Genomic DNA, 19,161 nt, shown 5'->3' on the forward strand with positions numbered 1-19,161 from the left:
AATCCCTCATCATTCTTCTCAAGAAAGGCTGATTAAGCGGATGGCTTTCACACTTCTTTTAAGAGGCCCTTCTTAGGCTTGGGAATCTGCTGTGACATCTCTCTGTTCCGGAGAAGTCTGGCTGGTCCACACAGGTCTCGCTAAAACTCTCCCCAAACAGTGGCCTGAAGCACACACCTGTGCCCGGGCATGGCAGGAGACAGGTAAGCCAATTCACGGATCCATTTCCTGCAGTGAGTAGGTGATCTGGTGCCCTGCGGTGTTTTGGACTACAGCTCCTCTAAACCCCAGGCAGCAGTGCCCGGGGCCAGGAATCTTCAAAACTACAGTGCCCGCTCCAGGTGCTTTGGTCAATCTTAACGGTTCCTTAGAACATTTTGAACAAAACCAAGCCAATTAGCTCTGTAGGGTTTTACATGGTGAGCAGTGGAGAGACCTCCAACAAACTTCAAAGAGTGGCAGTTGAACACCAGGTAGAGAGAGATTTAATTTGGAATATTATATACGATTTCCCATTTTTAAAATCCCAAAGCTGTTTACTATCCGTTATAAAACAGTGCATTAGGAGGAGGTTGGGTAAAGCCAGGCTATGCAACGCAGTTTCTAGCCATCATTACAACCACAGGATGGTTGGTACCTGACATATCATGGAGCGGGACATGTGTCAGGAGGGAGGGGGCCACCACTGGAAAAGCCCTGTTGCCAGATGGGGCTTTGGCGGGTGCCGCAAAGACAGCAAAGCCCCATGAAGATTACAGGAGCCAAACAGGTCCAGACAGGGAGAGACTCTCTCAGGCAACCAGGGCCTGAATTAAGCATTTACACAACAGTAATCAGTGGTTCAGCCGCAATCCAGCCTTGCATCACTTGAGTTATGCACACATGGCAAGGTGCTCCATTCCACAGTATTATGGGCTAGCAGCATCTTCTGAACCAGTTGCAAAGGTGGCCCAACACAGCGAACATCGCAGCAGTCCTGCCTCAAGGTCACTAATGCCTGCATTTCAGCCGTTACTCCCTTCCTGCCCGGGAACAGATGCAACTGACGTACCAGGTGAGTGAGAGGTGTGCCATGGCACATGGGCCTTCCACAACAACAGTGAATCTTGAAGGACTCCCAAGCTGCAGATCCCTTCTTTCACGGAGAGCACCACACCACTCAGAATGGGTCAAGTCCCCAACTCCTAGACCAGGAGACACTTAGCCAACAGATCTCAAGCTATCATCGTTAATGAGTTGCTAGTTACTAAACATTTGGCAGGGGGCTTTTTTCCACAATATTTGGTCAGTAAAACCCTCATGTGCTCTCTTTGATGTGCAAGCAAAAACCAAAGAGGCAGAAAAGCGGTGGGTGCTTGGAGTTCGTGGCGTTTGCAGCCAGCAAAGCCGAACCAGAAGCCAGCTCTTTCCTATTGAGAGAACGCTTGCTCTTGCCGTACTTAAAAGCTACGCATGAAACTCCTTGCATAAGGGGGAAAAAGAAACAGCTTGCAAACTGCTAGGAAAGCACATGCCTATTTCTGGAGCTGGCGAAGAAGCCACTACCGTCTCCATAACAACAAGATACAAACTTCCTTCCCGATGGCTTCCCAGGACACGGGAGGAAAACATGAGGTACTCCCAAGACAAAAGAGATCAAGCTTAATCCGGGAAGATAAACATGAGCAGACTCTGACAATACTTTTGTAACAGACCCCAAATGCCAAGGACCCAACAGCACGGCACTGCAGCACCGAGAGGAGTGTGAGAGAAAGAGCGCTCAATTAAAAGCACAGCAGCAAGGTAGCAATGGGGATCCGAAGTTTTCTTTTTTGGAAATTTAAATTGCTCAGGTAATTCGATGCAGGCGAAGCCACTGTTTGAAGAGGTTATGGGGACGTGACGTGGGAAAGAACAGAGTTTCTAAGAGTTTTGTTGAAAATCTAATATGCCTTTTGCCAAGCCAGAGATTAAGGGGGTCTCTTAAGGGCAGCTTCAGAAAGCCCTTGGCATCTTAGCACACAGGGGCTGATCCAGAGACACTGGATTCCCCACAAGCTTGGGGGACTGAGCCAAGATTTAGCATGGGCACGAGACAGAGACAAACAGGACCCCCAATTCAACGTCTCCTTTATTCCAGCAATTCTGTACAGCAGAAAATACAAAACCCAACAGAGAAATTCCAAGCATGCAAGCTCACCAGCGAACTAGAGAGTATTTCGAACAAACCAGTCAAATAGTAAGAATTTCTGCTGCCGCCGGTCTTATTCACATTCCAGGTCAGGATTTTGCGCATCTTCCTGGATACCGTCAGGCGTGGGATCTCAAGGGACCATCATGCACTACATGGGGCTCGGGATGCGATCCACTGAGCTCACTGCCCACACGCAACACGGAGTTTAAACAAGGGACGGGGTGCCCCGGACAGGCGTTCTCCACCCGTCGTACAGATGTCCAAGTTCCTTCCAGCTTCCTTCTACATGGAAGGGCACCATGCTAAGGTCCTCTAGAAAGAGATGGGCAGGAAGTGCGTTCGTGCCCATGTGCCGTTTACGGCCACCAAAGATTCCCCCGTGGCCCCTCGTCACTTCCTGAGACTCTCCCCAAGAGGAAGCCTAGTCCTCCTCCTTTTCCACGTAGGGTTTGGCGCCTGCGCGGGCCATCAGCCGAGCCAGGTAGCGGTCCCTCGCAGACGTGACACTCTCGACATTGCTTCGCTTCGCAAATTTGCTCCGGTTCTCCAGAGGTTTCTCCTCCTGGTCTGCTCCCTCCTTGTGCCTCAGTTCTGGAGACCGCTCGGAGTCCGACGGTGGACCCTTCCTCTCCTCCCCTACGTCTCCCAAGGGCCCGGGGCTGCTGTTTTTCCACTCCCGCTGCCTCTTCTCACTTCTGTCTTCCTTCGCCCCCCTGTCCCGCTCCCCATGGCTAGCCGGCCTTCCCTTCACTTGCTGCTCCCACTCCGAGTACTTGTCCTCCCTGTCTCTCTCTTCCCTCAGTTCCCGGCGATAGTCATCTCTCTCCTTCCTGTCTTTCCTCCTCTGTCTGTCATCCCGTTCTTCCTGCCTCCCGGAAGAATCCTCGGCTCGGGGATGCTCCTCCCTGTCGTGGCCCCTGTGTCTTCTCTCACGCTCTCGTTCCCGGTGTGACCCGCCTTTCTCCTTCCTGCTGCCGTCTTCTCTCTCCGGGTGCCTCGCAGGCACCCTTGCATGGCGGCTTCTCTCCTCGCTCGGCGACCGGGAGCCCCTTCGGCCGGGGCGGTGCTTGGAGTGGGCCTGCCCGTGCTCCTTTTTCTCCCCGGCTCTGCTGCTGCCCCGCACTTGAGCGCTGCTGTCGTCCTCACCGCTGCCCGCTCCCGGGTCGCTGTCGGCATCCGGGTTCCCTTCCCCCTTGGGAGGAAGGGGCGCCCGTGTCGGCTCAATGGGACTGCGGCTCGCTTCTCTGGAGGCAGGCTTTCCGCTGGGCTCTTCTTCTTCCTTCAACCTAAAGGATAAAACATAAGAACTGACAGAAAGCAGGACCTGGGCAGGCCGCCTTACACAGGGTCAACCCTGGGGTCCATCTGGCCCACTACAGCCAACACAGGCCGGCAGCAACGGCTCTCCAGTCTTGCAGGCAGCAGCCGTACCTGGAGGTGCCAGGACAGACCTTAGAGTCTAAGGTCTCTTAGACCCTTCTGCATACAAACAGGCGTTCACCCATTGGCCCCCTCCCCAAGAAACAAGTGCTTCTGACCATGTGCAAAGTGCCTTACCTCAAAAGCTGCCTTATAGCGAGTCAGGCCCTTGTTCCATCTAGCTAGCACGGCTGACACAGGCAGGCAGGCACAGCTCTCCAGCGATTCATGCAAGCTTCCTTCTTAGCCCGCCCTGGAGACACCAGGGACCAGACCCAAGACCTTCAGCAGGCGGAGGAGGTGCTCTGCCTCTCCCCAAAGGGATTTTTTTTACAAGACACACATAAAATGCACTATCTACAAATTCAGAACCACCCTGAACTTCACTGTAAAATATTGCGAGAGGACGACATTCTCCTGACGGGGAGAGGGGCTGGACGGCAGCACACGCACATACGGCTGATGCACCTCCCCATACCCACGCCTAAATTAAGCCGTGGGGGGCTGTTACGCTGGGCACCTGAGGCCAAAGTCTCCATCTTTGGTGGCTGGTCAGGAGGTGACTCTTCAAGGATCGAACCCCTGCCGCTGCCACCTTCGGATCACGCTGAAACTCCCTGACCAGGCAACCCGGATTCGCCGCCAAGTGTTGCAACTTGAATCAGTCCTGCAAACTGGGAAGCTCATCTAACTTGTCTGAGACGCTCTTGCTGTGTTGGAAAGCTTGTCTCGGCTGTGCCAGACATGGGGGGGGGGGGAGTTCTCCCCCACCGCAGCAGCGACGATCCCCCCACATCTGAGATTAGTGCAGCCAGCTCCATGAGGACACTTTCGTGCGCACCTCTTCCTTTATACGGGCTGCTTGTTTTACTGAGTTTATGGAGCTGTGCTCTGTGGCCACGGTTGCGTCCCACGGACACGCCATGCCAAAGGCAAAGCATTCCTGGGGATCAGCAATGCCTCAAAGGAAGCCTGGAGGCAGCACCGATTCAGCCAAAAAGGGAACTTCTTTCTCACCTGCCTGCAGCGACGCCAATTGCCAATTACGAGGGCAAGGCAGTCAGCCCAAAATCTGAAAAGGTGCTGGCACTGATGCCTGCACAGCGTACTGGGCCATCCATTTTAACACAACCTCAAGAAATGGACAGAGATCTCTCTGGTCTGCGGACTCACAAAGCAATGTTTTGGAGCGAGCTTTCGTCTGAAATGTACTACAGATTCACGCCCGAGCTACTTCTCAACAAAATGCATATCCTTGTTTATTTTTTCTCATGTACCGGGGCACAATCCTGTGCAAGCCTGGCCAGAAAGGAGGCCTCTAAGTCCCAGCAGACCACAAAAACCAGCTGAAGTCAAGAGACCACCAATGAACAATTTAAAAACAGGTCCAAGAGTAGTATCTCATTACTCGATTTAAAGTGTCTCGAGGACGAGGAAAGAGACAGACGGCCGGGCTATCACAGAGAAAGCTATGCTGTTTCGATCCGGCTTTCATCCTCCTAAGCCAACTAAAACCGCTCCTAACAAAACACAGTAAAAGGAAGACTGCAGAACCTGAAAGCAAGTCCTCCCTCTGGAAGGAACGGACTCTTGGCTGAACTCTGACTGCCACGCCGGAGTTCGGAGAGTGACTCAATCCCTGCCGCTTACGGCTATCGAGCGGCAGTGGCCGCCAGTGCTTCGTGCCGGCAACCTCGGGGACGCCCGAACCACAGAGAAGGCCGGGGAGGGGGCTGCACGCGCTGCTCCCTGCAGGTGTACCTGGCCTCACGCAAGCTGCACTTGGGCACTTCCTCTTCCCCCACCGTCTGGTTTAGCAGGTGCCTGTAAAAGCCGCTGAGATCCTTCTGCTTGGTCACATCCAGGCATGCTAAAAGGAGAGAGAAAACGGGTCACTGGCCTGCCCAGGAAACAGCAAGTCCGGGCCCAGAGGCCCCGCCAGCACCTGTGTGGAGACCGCCTCCGAAAGGGGTGCGCCCAGAGGGGCACGCTCCACCCAGAAGGCTGCTTGCACAAGCTGCTGCCTGACTCAAGAGGAAAGGCCGTCTTAATGGCTCAACTGTTTGCAGCCATTATAGTTTTATCTTGCCTTTATTGATTGGATATTTATTCCTCTGTAAGCCTCCCAGAGACATTTCGCACTGGATGGGTTAGAAACATCCCAATAAATAAAGCAAATAATGGGGGGGTGCGGACTGGGACGCCTGCCCGGGTAAGGCTCCAGCTGGTGGGGTGCCTTCCTCTCCACTTCCAGGGCCTTGAAACCTGGCCAGGCTTTCTGGCCAGACGGAACGCATGTGGTGCTGACCTCTGGCAGACCCTGCTCGGGCCGCGCTCCACTTGGACAGCCCGCCCGTGCATGCTGCCACCGCACCTTGGGCCCGTCGCAGCCCGCCTCCCCTCACGGCTGGCGGGCCTGTGCATTCGGCCCCCCACTGCCTTTCGAACGCGCTGTGCAGGGTTTCCCCACCGGCTGTCCCGGGACCAAGTGGGACCTGCCCTAAGCATGCGCTGCTTTGGAAGCACCCACGGCTGCTGTTACTGCCGAAAAACTGGCTACCCAGATCTAGCCCGCAGGTGATGCCCAACTGGTCCTTCCCATGCGATGGTGAAACTACAGGGGGTGGGGGAAGTCAGACGCGTTCGCCACTGCCTGAAGGCAAGTTGAGGCAGCATGAGTTTATAAAGGCCGCCCCCCCCCCCCCCCGACATCCCTTCCATAATTCAAGTGCACCTGCAGGTGCTTTTCTGTGGAGAGAAGCATTTCAGAAATGTGTGGCCGAAATCTGACCGCTGGACGCTGGTACACGAAGCACACGCATCCCCGACAAGGAGCGCGATGATGGCTCTTCAGCACAATGCCCGTGCGGTCTGGAGAGGCCTGGCTGCCGGCGCAGCACGGCTGCCGGGGCTTGTGCTTCAAAAGAGGAGCCCCAGGGCGCTTCCCCAGTGTCCCAGGGAAAATCCCCCTTTCCGGCCTGCCTTTTCCATGAGGCCCCAAGAGTTGTTCCCAGAGCAGGAATCCCACTGGGGCAAAACGGCTCCCATCTCCCACAGAAGATGCTGCTTCAGGCCAACAGCCACAAATCCCTGCTTCCGAACCGCAATCCAGCCCAGTAGAAAACAACGCCCCGAAGTTAAACAAATGCCCCAAATTAATTCTCCTTCACCTTCCATGGCTGCCTCCCTCTTCTCCCTCTCTTCCTCTTCAGCTCTTTCCTGAAGCTTCTTCTTGTAGGCGGACGTCACAAAGGCCTCCTTGTCGTCGAAGGCGCCCCCTTCCATTTCACGCTCCTTCTGAATTTTCTTCTCCATCCTCTTTTCCTGTTCCTTCTTCCTGAGCTCGGCTGCCTTGAGTATATTTTGGATGTACTTGGGCTGCAAGGACAAAACTGCAATGAAGGAAAGGCAAGAAACCGAGGGGGCCAGGACAGGCAAATGGGACGTGCTGGAAGACTGTGGAATGCGACTGCTGCCGCTGGTGCCGTTCCTCGGAGCCACAGGGGCTGAATCGGGGATCTTCAGCAGGCCTCCACACGCTCTGCCTAGCCTCAGGAGCCGGTCCAAATCCGTGCTTGGCACTAACCTCACTCACACACCCTTGCCTGCCACACCACGTTGCAGGCCTTTCCCGGCACTTTGACGGTGAACCTGGCAGGCCAGGCCAGGGCAGTGCTGCCCAATGGATTCAGACTGGACTTTGCAAGACCGAGCCTCAGATCCTGTCTCTGGCACTAGAAAGAAAAACTCTCTTGCCTCATGATGCCCTGTTGCTGAAATGGGAAGGGTGACCCAGCTGGCAGGTAATGACGACATCCTCAAAGATTACACCGCTTGGGGGGACCAACGTGCCCTGCAAAAGGTTAACTGTGGTAGTGAACCCTCCACTCCTGAATTCTGTATTCCAGGCTGGTCTGTGGTGATCTGTCACCCTAGTTTCACTCTTGGTTAGGGAAGGCTGCAGAATGGCAGGCCTGGGATCCCTGCTCGGCTTGTTCCGAGCGGCTCACACCCCCTTCCCCAGCCACTGACGTTTCGGTCTCGTTCCAGCTTCCACGGAGGCCAGAGGTTAACATGACTCTGCCAAGGCTTCGCGACTGGCAGGAAAGGTTTGAAGCAAAAATATGCTGCCGTTTCTTTCTTCCCGCTGCGCCTTTTGCCCTCAGCCCCGCTCCCCCCAAAACATTATCTAAAGTGGAATTTAACCCCTAGGCTGAAAGACATTCTGGAATAAATTCTTTCTTTCCCCTCAGTGCCTCCACAGCCCGTTCCCGCCTCGCTTGGCCTCTTCTCGTCCACCCAAAGCTACAGGTCTGCACAGCCCAACCATCCCGAGCGTAGAGAGGCAAAGACAGACATCATACTCATTTCCCAGGAATGGAAATGGACCTTTTTTTCCCCTTTCCCTGCAAGGAAGCTGGCGTGGCTTTCTGCCTTCTTTTGCTGTATGTCATCATAAATATTGTCATATTCATAGACGGTGGAGTCTTCAGCAAGTGCTCTCTGGATCTCAAGCTTGGTCTTTAAAAGGAAGAGAGAGAGAAGGAAAGAGACGTTTGTGGCGTTTTCACAACAGTTCTCAACGAGGCTATAATTATCTCAGTTTGGACAGAAGGTACAAACAACAGCACTTTATTACTTTTTAAAAAAGCAACACTTCGGGAGCAAGTCCGCTCTTGCAAATTATTCCAGAAGAATACTCCAGAAAATTACTGGAGAATTACTCCAAATTACTCCAGAATTACTCTTCTCCTTCCTGCCAGTCATGTCTCGCTGCAGTTTCCACAACAGAAACTGTTCCACCAGCCACTCCATCATGCTGCTCTGGAAGATTTCTACAGCTTTTTAATGCCAAAATGGCACCTCTGGTGCAACTCCCCAGATTACTCTTGGTGGGAAGTGCAGTGTGCACAGGCTGAGACCGGGCGCTGGGCACCCGCCCTGACTTCTGGCCCGCAAATAGCTGAGGCAGAAAGCCGGATGCGAACCCCTGAACGCAACAGGGTGAGCAGGGTGCTGGTGGACGGCAGTGGCCGAATCATCGCTCGCGCTTGTCGTGGCGACTGTCAGACCCGCCTCTGACCATTTTAAAAGGACAATGTTCCTTGGCCCCACATCAGTCTTCCCTCCACCGTGAGAGTTTTCCTCTCTTGTAGGGTGGCATATCCATTCCAAAGCACGAGTTGCATAACAAAACCCATTCAGTCAGCGAGCTGCACGGGGTGTCAGAGGAAGAATTTGCCTCTTTGGGTGGTTTTACGGCGCGGATGCTAAAAATCTCCGCGCCTGACGCGGTGTTGTAAACTTTTGGCGGATCTATGGCAACCTGCTAGCTATAGAAGTCGCGTTTCTGCCACAATTTGGATGTAGCCAGAAGAAACACAAGACATAACAAACACTCTCGCGGGACCATCAATCATGCAAATCGAGTCATGGAAACTAAAAGTTCAAACGTCGATCTACTTTTATGTCCTTTTCCTTCGTAAAAATGATTGATTCCAAACAGATGCTGATGTGTAAAACCGTACATGTGTACCCTATTAATTTAACAAATTCAGCTATACACTTGTTAGTTTTCACATTATGCTGGTATCTTATCCAAAGGATTCCAAAATATGGCGATGTAAGATCGCTCCCTGAATATGAACCCCAAGTGCCAACAATTCCTCCCATTAAGAGCAGCAGCTCTGGCTTCCGTGGGTAGCAGGTTCACCTGGCCATCCAAAACAGGCCACTGGTTACCCTGTTTCTATGCATTTGCATGGATGTTAAACTAGCATCCACGTTTGGAGACAGAGATTGTGCGACGGTCACGCAGGCTCAGCTACTGACCAAGAGGACGCATGCCTGCCCATCGATGCTCGAGCGCCAAGCCCATGAAAGCTAGGCAGCAAGACTGGCACGGACGCTAAGGGGGGCCTGGGGCACATTTGTTGGGATTGGCTTTAAAAACATGCCAGGGGGTCAAACTCTGCAGCCCCATCTTTAGTCAAGAGGTGGCCAACTTCCCCACTCGGTGCACACCTTTCTGACCAAGGTTCAATTTGGATGCCAAGAAGCACTTCCTGACAGTTCGGACCCCGAGGGTGTGGAATGGGCTTCCCCGGGAGGTGGCTGAGGCCCCCTCGGTGCGGGTGTTCAGAGACAGGCTGGACGTCCACATGGTGGGCATGTTGTGAGTGGAGACGACTGGAGCCAGGGGTCAGACTAGATGGCCCGGGAGACCCCTTCTGACTCACTCTATGTTTTGACAGAGGGGGTGCATGCAGGAAGCACTAGGCTGAAGGAGAGCAATGTGCCCCCCCCCCTCCCGGCCCGCTGTGGAGCATGCCCGTGTGCTCTCTCAGGCATGACTTGATGCCGACGGGACGAGCACAGCGAGTCCAGCACTGACAAAGGGGAGGTTTGCTCGGAGGCGTCACGCCATCACAGCAAGGCCTCTTCCCGTCCGCGCAAACCCAGGCCTGCCCTTCAGGAGCAGTAATTCACTGAATTGTTCCGGTTGCCAACTCACTTGCTTCATTGCTTGCTTTTTCAGCGCTTCCCGTTGAAGGCTCTCACCCACGGAAGACTAGCAGGGGAAAAGAAGGTAGAGCATTAAGCATGACTGGAATTGCTGGATGCTGTGCTGTTTTTATCCGTGCTTGTCGTGAACCGTGCTGAGGCACTAGCAATGGGACGGTCTATAAAAGCTTTAAATAAATAAATAGACAGACAGACAGACAGACAGACAGACAGACAGACAGACACTGAGGTGAACGGAAGACATACAACTGTGCCTGCTCAAAGCTTCAGGTTTCTTAAAAATCTGGGTCAGTTAACAGTTGTGTGGCTTCTCCAATCATCAGAAATGCAGAAGCCGCTAAGCGTGGGACAGTGGCGGGAAGAGAGGTGGTGCAGCGGTTAAGCGTGTAGGACTGGGCCTCAGGCGGTCCGGGCTGCAGCCCCCACTCAGCCAGGGAGCCAACCTGGGGCCGGTCACGGGCTATTTTAACGCAGGGCAGTTGTTCCGAGGAGAAAACTGAGAGGAGGAGAATCAAGTAAGATGCCCTGAGTTTCTTGAAACCATTGATATAAACATGGCTCAAAACCTCGTCGCACCAAGGAGCTCTACACAGCAACGCGCAGTTCAGCCACCGCGAGCAGGACAGAGTGCCCCGAGCGCCCAAAACACATCACGTTGGAAGAAGAGCGACAAGAGCACAAAGGGAGGAGACACGGTGGCGGCGGCCCTGCTCGGTGGCTGCAGAGCGGCTTCCGTACTTCCACGGGAGTCTTCCTCGTGTTCCAAGCCTTGCCCAGCTGCATCTGGGACGGCACATTTCTGTATTTGCTGAGCACATGGAACGCCAAAGAACGCTGCTCGGCATGTTTACAGAACATCGGTGATCAAATACTTCTCCCTCCCAACCAGGTGACAGGGCAATATTAAAAATCTCTTCTTCTTTGCCATCTGGCAGCTAACATAGTTTTCCAATCCTGCCATGACTCAGAGTGAAGAAGTGAGAGAGCTCTTGTCACCGAGCGCTTCATAATGCAGGCCGGGGGGACCCGAATGGAAAACTGGGGGGGGGGGGGGCAATCTTTAAGAAAAAGACATTCGCATTGATGTCGAAGTGGGCTGAAGAAAGCTGGCTTGTTCCCTGACGCAGGCACGCAATCCGTAACGACCCGCTGGCAGACAAAGCCTCCGTCTATCACTGATCCCCTCCCAACGCCAGCGTGGCCTTGCCTCGTTTCACCTGCTGCTGACACAGTGCTGAGCCGCCAGCAAAAGCTTTTCAGGTTAGACTTCAGGTGCGCTGCCTTCCCAGTCCCTTGACGGGCCAAGCAAGCGTCTGAACAAGCCAGTGGAATGAATATACTTCGGTTCTCAATCCAGCACCACTTGGCCAGCTCCTTGCAATATTCCCATTTTCTCTGGGGGTGATGACTGGGGAGGACCATGTGCCCGGCCCCCTGAAAGGCAACTGGCCGCCAGACCCTGGGTGGTGGGACACGCGGGCCAAGACCACCGCTGCAGGCACGGCCTGTTCTGAGCTCCCCAGAGGCATCTGGCTCTCCGCCCCAAGAGAAAGAATGCTGCTCCAGAGGGACCCGGGGGCTGATCCAGCCGGGTTCAAAAGCACGTCTCCAGCGTGGGATTTGCAGTGAATATTTTAGCTGCACTTCACTGGCCTAGTTTGCATAACCTTTTCGTGAAACTGGCTGACATCAAACTTCGGCCAGCGGGGAGGCCTCTGTCGCAACACAGCCGGAGTATCATGTTTACTGCTCTTGCATCTTTACCTGTGTGGGAAGCAAGAGCTCTGCTCTGAACCATGGTAGCATCCTGCAAATCTGGCCCCTGCTGCCTCGAGCCTCTGACTATGACTGGCCCGGCCCATATGCCGTCCTGCCACCAGGAAAACCATATTCATGGCAAGCTCAGCTGGACGGTCGCCCAACAGCACTGCTCAGGAAGCCTGGATCAAGTGCTGGGGGAAGGCGCAGGTTGCCCTTTTGGTGACTGATTAAAAGTGCTGCTCAGAGGCTCTAAAGGAAGGGGAGCCATCCATCCGGAGCAGCATGAAGACAAGGTTTATCATGAGGAAAGGACCCCACCAACATGCTGGCGAGAAAGAGGACAACGCCTATTCGCATATAAATCTTTGCTCTACATCAACATATTTAAAATTCACAATAGTTTCCCCCAGATCTGCCAGTAAGCAGTAACCGGCTTGGTGTCTGGAGATTATACAAACAATAAAAGCGATACAGCGGACTCAGGTTTGAGACACAGCAGCTCTGAAGGGGTCCACCTGCCGTTTGTTTGCCAGGGAGCTTAAGCAAAACAGACCCAGCACAAACACCTCATTCAGTGCTTTATGGGTGACAATTTCCGGTTGTGCTGTGAGGATTGATAGATGGGAACTTCCTGTTATTTTGTATTATTTCTACTTATCAGCATGTCGTTTATTAAACAACCCGACAGAGTCAGCAAACTGGCGCGGGATTTCTGTTTGAGCTCCTTCATGGTATTCTTTGGAGACACAAAGCTTGGGAGTTCTAATATCTTCTGGAAGGGAAAACTCTTTTAACCTTGCACTGAAACACCAGCAAATTCGTTGGACTTTACAGGGAAAAGAAACAAATTGCAATGAGAGCTAGAGTTTGCTCTCTGAACAAAAAATGCTACGAAACCTTCTCATATTCTCTGCTTTCTCATTCTTTCTCTTGGATTTCAAGACTTTTTAATGCTTCTTTTGTACCTGGTACTGCTTTCTGTTAAGAAACTGTGTTTCCCCTCTTGATCCAGAGTATCTTTAAAGAAAAATATTAATGCTCATGAGAATAAAATATCCCTCTGAGAGGTGCTGCATTCTCTTTGGGCATGCTTGCCAGCAATATTCCAATTTCAGTGGGAGACCTAAAGGGGTCACCATTCTTACACTGATATACTGGGGTATATCGAAGGTCAGAATTAATATTTTACACTCAATGCCGCAGATAAGGCAAATAATGTTTAATTTTATTAGATTTGTCTTGCCAGTCGTTCTGAAAATTAGTTATTTTTCCCCCCATCTAGTTTGGGTAAACACTAGGCAGGTTAAAATAATCCAGATGCAACAATAAAAATTGTCTTTAAGCAAAACATTCAGCTACACATCCAAGTAGTTTATGACGTTTCCTTTAAAAATGCGTGATGACTGAAAGCTGATGGGCTGCCCTTGGGATGGGGAACTCGCAGCCCCCACAAAACTTTCTCTGGCGAGGGGCTTTTATGTCCTGGGCACTTCAAAAACTTATTTCGGCGCGTTTAGTTATGGTGCTAATTCAGTTTGGTTTTATGCTGTTATTATGCTTCTACATAGTTTTGTTTTATTATTATTATTATTATTATTATTATTATTATTATTATAGTTTTAGCATTTAGGAATGTTGGGAACATTGGTTATTGGGCACTTTAAAAGCAAAGTAAAGGAGTACTATAAAGCCACTCAGCACAGCTTTGGAGAAGAGGTGACTCCAGAGTGATGGGGGCGCCTCCAGATGCTTTGGCCATGATCCCACACCATTCAGTTTTGTAGCCAGAGCTAGAAGAAGTTACATGGTCACAAGTCTTCTGCCTCTCCCAAAGAGCAAGGGCCAAAATTGATGGGAGAGGTGCATCCACGTGCGGTTCGTTCCCACAGAAAGTGGGAGGGGCAGGTTCCTAGCAGTTAAGACAAGATGGAATCCCACCAGCCCTCCCCACAACTCCTTTCAGGCTCTAGCTCGTACTCATTTCCCCCACCTCTGATAAAAGAAGTGAACCAGAACAGGAGAAAACATGCCTCAAGCAGCCAGGCCTCAAGAGGATTCGGCTTCCCTCACACGTTCCGTGGAGGTAAACAAGCAGCAAGGTCAGAGAAGAAATCTGGTCGCCATGTCACAAGGGGCTGCTCGCGGAACATGAGGCGGATCGCAGCTGCCCCGTGTGTTCTGGCTTGCTTTCTTCCTTCCTTCCAAATGAACTTTTAAAAAGTTTCTCTGCACAGTGCAATACAAGAACGGGGAGAAAAACCAGACTGCTCACAGCAAGCAGGGCGCGTCGGCAACCAGAAAGGGTATTTGGCCCACACCATTAGCGGCAGGAATGTCTTGTCCACAGGGGGCAAGGATGCCTCCACAGAGCTCCTGCAAAGCAACCGGACAGTTCCAGCGAGCGGCAGGCTGCTTCCGACAAAGCAAATACCCATGCCCCGCTGCGTCTGCAAAACAAAATACCTCTTTGTTTGCGAGAACAATCCTACGCGTGTTTTCGCAGAAGTGAGCCCCGCTGTGCTCAGTGAAGCTTACTCCCAGATAAGTGCTTGTAGGATTGAGCCTAAATCTGTCTGAGCAGGGAGCCGAATGTGACCGAGCTTAAGGCGCCCGCAACCTGCTCTTGGGCCGCGTTTCCAAGACCTACTTGTGACCATCTGGATTTGCAAACAGTGTCTGAGAAAAAGACAAAAGAAGCCTCAATAAGAACGACTGTCTTGTAAGTGACACAAGCAAAGTCAACCCCAATTCCTTCTACTGCCAAACATGCAGTTCAGCCAGGGCAGAGAGACCCATGGCCCTCCAGATGGTCTTCAACTCCCATCGGCCCCGGTCCAACAGAGCAATGGTCGAGGATGATGGGAGTTATGGCCCAGCAACATCTTCAATGCTGAATTTCTCACAAGCTGCCCCCAAACTTCCTACCTTCTCCAGGGACTCGTACCAACTTACGAGCTTTGCTACGCAACTTAAGAATGATAAGTTGCACCCGTATCGCAGTGCAGCCAGGCTGCAAGGAAGAAACGTGATGAAACATGCACAGTTAACGTTTTTAAAAGGAACAAAAGTTTTCTATCTAAAACAGGATCTCCACGACCGAGTCAGGGTGTGCAGGCTCACAGGCACGGACTTTATTAGTGTTCAGTTATAAATACACCATTTTCAGACACGCAAGGCATAGTTTGTTGCTGATAAGGGAGCTGCCAGGAAATGAAACCGTCCCTAAACTCAGCTTCTTATCTTGAAAAGGCCTAAAATTATTACTGAACTAATAAAGTAATTTTGTTTTTTAAAAATGATCTTTTCTTTCTTTCCTTTCTTTCCTTCCTTCTTTCTTTTTCTTTGGGGGGGGTGGTGATAATGGCAGTTGCTAGTTGAATTAGTACTTCAAGGCCTGTGAAACAACCTGGGGCAGTTTTCTAGGATGCTTCAGCCGCACTTTGTACAACTATCCATCTAAAGACATTAAGAAGTTGTCACCTCCTGCATACACTTCTTTTGAGAATAAAAGAACTTGTTAAAGCCGACGTTATCAATGGTCAACCACCTAACCTTTTTAAAAACAGAAATGGTGCAGCATCAAAAAGATTTAATTCTTCTCAAGTACTAAAGACTAGAAATTAGTAAACAATTCCCTTTTTGTCCCTAGTCAAAAAATGGTTGGCCCAGGACTCCAACTGGAAAGGTGTGAGGGTGGAGAGAAGACCTTAAGGGGGGGGGGGCGCAAGAAGAATGATGGAAATCAGCAGGAAGCAGCCAGGGGCATGATCTTCGTTGTTTGAATCGATGTGGCTTTGCAACTTGGAATGCTACTTGCACGTTTTCCTTTTTTTAATTAGGAAAACCCTTTTTTAAGAGCTAGGGTTTAAAAAAAAATCATTATTTTTGATGTCAAAGAGAAGATACCAGGCACAGGCCCGAGGGACGTGCCTTTGAGCTCAGCCTGAGACAAAGGGCACTTCCCACCCGATATGGAGAGGCCACAGAGCGACAGATGCAAAGGATTGACTGCAGTGGTCTAGCCCTTCCCAAAGGTTCTTCCAAATCATGCGCTTGGAAATATGCATTCCCATCCGTGTTCAGACATCGAAGTGTGGCGACCTTTTTGGATGCAGGTCGGGGCATGCTAGGAGCTGTACGCTTCTGTCTAAACACACACAGGACTGCACCCGTTCCACAACAAAGCAAACTAAACCCAGCAATTGGGGTTTTATAGCTATACTACTTTTTAGGTACTGACCAAACATTTATATTATATTAAACGTTTATCACAACTTGGTTAAATGTTCTGATAGGAGCTGTACTGAGCCTTCATTCGTAAATATTTATTAGTTCTTCCAAAGAGCTTGCAAATTGTTTTCTAACCCCTGAAGGGCAATAGAAATCATTTTTAATATGTATTCCAAGTCATATAGCACCCTCTACTGGGGGAAAAAATCAAGCTTTACCAGAGAGAGAGTTGAGAAAATTAGCTGAAGAATTACCTTCACCTGTAATCAGCCAGCCGTCATTTTAACAACAGCCACTGAAGGCCCAGAAGGTTGCCAGGTGGGCAATTACAGTAGCCCCACACCTTCAGAATGTGAGAGCTGCCTTGTTTACGCAGGCCAGCCCTGGACTGTGTGTGCATACATTATTTTAGACCAGTTTTCCATGAAATGGTGTCAGTCCATTCTCTTATTGTAAGGCAGCTTAGAAGGGCTTTTACCTGAAAGGAAACCTAGTGAGTAAATAACCCAGTGACGAATTGCTAAAAACTGCATTCTGTCAGCTTTAAGGCCTTTGAATAAAGTACATAAAATTCTTCTTAATCCAGAAAGGACACAGCTATGCTATGCTTGACTAACTTGTCCTGCGGCTAGAGTTGTTTTGTAAATGTGTTTTTAATTGCCTTGAATTCATTTTAAGTTGATTTTTTCTCATTTATTTATTTAAAATATTTATATGCCATCCTAATCACAAAAAAAGCCTCAGGACGGCTTACAAAGTAATAGCACAAATAAAATTCCTGACCCACGCTGGCTGCAATTAAAAACATAGAAAAAACAATATTAAAACTTATTACAATACCGCTGGAATAAAAAGGTCTGTACTAGAACTCTGCTATGGGTCGGAAGGCAAGGTGGGATGCAATTCTAGTGCATTTTTAAAGTGAAAAACTCCTATAATTTACAATATGGCTCACTGGAAAATGTTGGGAGTTGTAGAACATTTATCTACCTTCAACAAGCTTATGATTGTAGTCTTACAAATGCAACAGGTAAAAGAGACCCCATGAAGAAACTAACCTCTTCATCTGAGTCATCCATGAACACCGCATGTTTGACCAAAGTCTTCTGTGCTTTCTTGGGAAATATAAGACCATATCTGCAGAGAGAAAAAAGAAAGCTCTTTAGTACTTGCAAGAGTCATCCAGTGGACCAAAGAGTGAAAAGTGCTACCTATTACAACAGAGTTCTACTTTTGCTGACAGTTGGAGAAACAAGTGACTATTTATTGGTAAATGCATTGCATGCCATAAGAAAATCTATGGAAGCATCTACAGCCTGCTGAATATTTATAAAAATTCTTAGTATTATTAGTCTCTGCAGTTTTGATGTCAGGTGATTAGTCTGAGATTATTTCAGCTCTGGTCAGACATAACAATGTATTCGAGTTGGGCTTCTGTACTTTCCTCAGGTTGAGTTTTTACAAAGTTCAGTGTTGGACTGATATTATGTTTGAATAGGTTTTATACTCATGCACTGCCCCCAGAATTCATTTTAAATTAGTAGGGAGGCCTGGATGGTTTATGTAGAAATCCAAAGCTGGCTTCAGTACCTGAGGCAGATACAGAAAACCTTGCCCTAAAATGCAGCTTGTCACTGCTCTGGTCATTTTCCAATGTGTGTGACTGTACACAGTGTCACCCAATTAATTAACTGTGGAGATGTGGCAAATGTCGTTTCTTTCTCTTATTAGGGTTGGGATCACCAGCCAAAGTGTCGCTATTCCATCTTCCGGAATTTTGTAATCACTGATGAGAGTTTGCTCTTGCTCCATTTTTTTCACTTTTTAAAATATTCTTTTTATCATGTCCGCAATTTTTGCTGTTCTCATGGCTGCCAGCCAGCCTGAGGGTGCCACAAAACATTTAAAATGTTGAAAATTACATTTAAAGCATAGAAACAGCGCGACTCAGAGGGGTCTCCCGGCCCATCTAGTCTGACCCCCGGCTCCCCCCATGCTATGGCTGCCATGGGGACATCAAAGCAATTAGGTATGCAAAAGAACCCCCCCCCCGCAATTAAATACCCAGGAATTGCATGTGACCAGTGCAACGGCGAGCTTCACCGGTGGGGCAGCAGAGCCGTGACACAAATAAGAGCAAAACGAGAGCTTTGGCAGCGCAGCAGCAGCACCAAGATGGCCGTGGGGCCCGACTTGGGGGAGGCTTTCCCCACACAGAGGCCTGGGAGGGGAGGAAACCTCGCGCCCCTTCTCTAGAGGCGGCCGAAAGGCGCGGCCGAAGAAGGACGGGCAGCCCTCGGACCGCGGCCCGTACGGCCGTCGAGGCGCGAGCGGCGCCCCGTGGCTGGGCCGCCCCGGCCGACCTCGCGGGGCCGTTGTGCAGAGCGCGGCGCGGCCCTCCGAGGCCGGGCAGGCGGCGCCCGCCGAGGGCCCCTCAGACCTCGCGGCGGCGGCCAGTGGGGCGCCCTCTGCGCATGCTCAGAGGCACTCGCCCCCCCCGGGGACGCTGCGCGCGGAGCCCGAAGGGGGGGCAGGCCGGCGGGGGGCCCCGCGAGGACCCCCCGCCCGCCCCCCCCACGGCCCCCCCCCCGGCGCCCCCGACGCGCCGCGCTCGCCGCGCCCGCCCCACTCACTGCCTGCTCGGCGCCGCCATCTTGGGGAGGAGCCGCCGCGCTCGCCCCGCCCCGCCCTCTGAGGGCGCCCGCGCCCTCTGCGCATGCGCCGCGCAGCGCCCCGAGGCCGGGAAGGCGCGTCGCGGGAGGCGGGCGCGCCGTGCGGGGTCGCCGGGCGCCTCGGGGGCTGCGCGGGCGCCCCCCCACTCCGGGTGCCTGGCCTTCGCGGCCCGTGCGAGTGCGCGCACGCGTGTCTGCAGCCCCAAGGGGGCGCCGTTGCCAATGAGAGGCCTTGAGGGTCGCCTGCTGCGCCCGCCAGATTCTACTTATTTCGATTTATTGAGGCACTTTCTGCGCCGCTCCATTCGCCGAAGCCTCGGGGCGGCTCACAAACGTAAACAAACTCCGTTAAAATAATACAAACTGCCAGTATAACTAGAT

The 19,161-nt window shown here is 51.5% G+C and overlaps 1 protein-coding gene across 3 annotated transcripts; it reads right to left on the reverse strand.

Moving 5' to 3' along the window:
• Positions 1-2,092: 2,092 nt before the first annotated feature.
• Positions 2,093-18,783, reverse strand: NSRP1 (nuclear speckle splicing regulatory protein 1). Of its 3 annotated transcripts, none has more exons than XM_044430298.1 (7): positions 18,742-18,783; positions 17,167-17,245; positions 10,107-10,163; positions 7,982-8,113; positions 6,763-6,970; positions 5,354-5,462; positions 2,093-3,459 (listed from the first exon to the last, which is right to left on the reverse strand). In XM_044430298.1, exons 1-7 carry the CDS (start codon positions 18,759-18,761, stop codon positions 2,595-2,597), a joined length of 1,470 nt encoding a protein of 489 aa, XP_044286233.1. In that variant the 5' UTR covers positions 18,762-18,783; the 3' UTR covers positions 2,093-2,594. The 3 variants fall into 3 exon arrangements, with proteins under 3 accessions (XP_044286233.1, XP_044286235.1, XP_044286234.1); XM_044430300.1 differs by lacking the exon at positions 18,742-18,783 and adding an exon at positions 18,173-18,335; XM_044430299.1 differs by lacking the exon at positions 10,107-10,163.
• Between the last annotated feature and the right edge of the window lie 378 nt (positions 18,784-19,161).

This window comes from Varanus komodoensis, unplaced genomic scaffold, assembly GCF_004798865.1.
Source record: "Varanus komodoensis strain SLA01 unplaced genomic scaffold, ASM479886v1 scaffold20_1, whole genome shotgun sequence".
Lineage (NCBI taxonomy): Eukaryota > Metazoa > Chordata > Lepidosauria > Squamata > Varanidae > Varanus > Varanus komodoensis.

Bases quoted from the DNA above. Each gene is read 5' to 3' on its own strand.
- NSRP1 (XM_044430298.1), bottom strand. From the start codon at position 18,761: ATGGCGGCGCCGAGCAGGCA. The intron at 8,114-10,106 runs GTGAGTTGGCAA...TTCCTTTTAAAG, and splicing joins AAAAGCAAGCAATGAAGCAA to ACCAAGCTTGAGATCCAGAG. The intron at 6,971-7,981 runs GTCCATTTCCAT...TTGTCCTTGCAG, and splicing joins CAGGGAAAGGGGAAAAAAAG to CCCAAGTACATCCAAAATAT.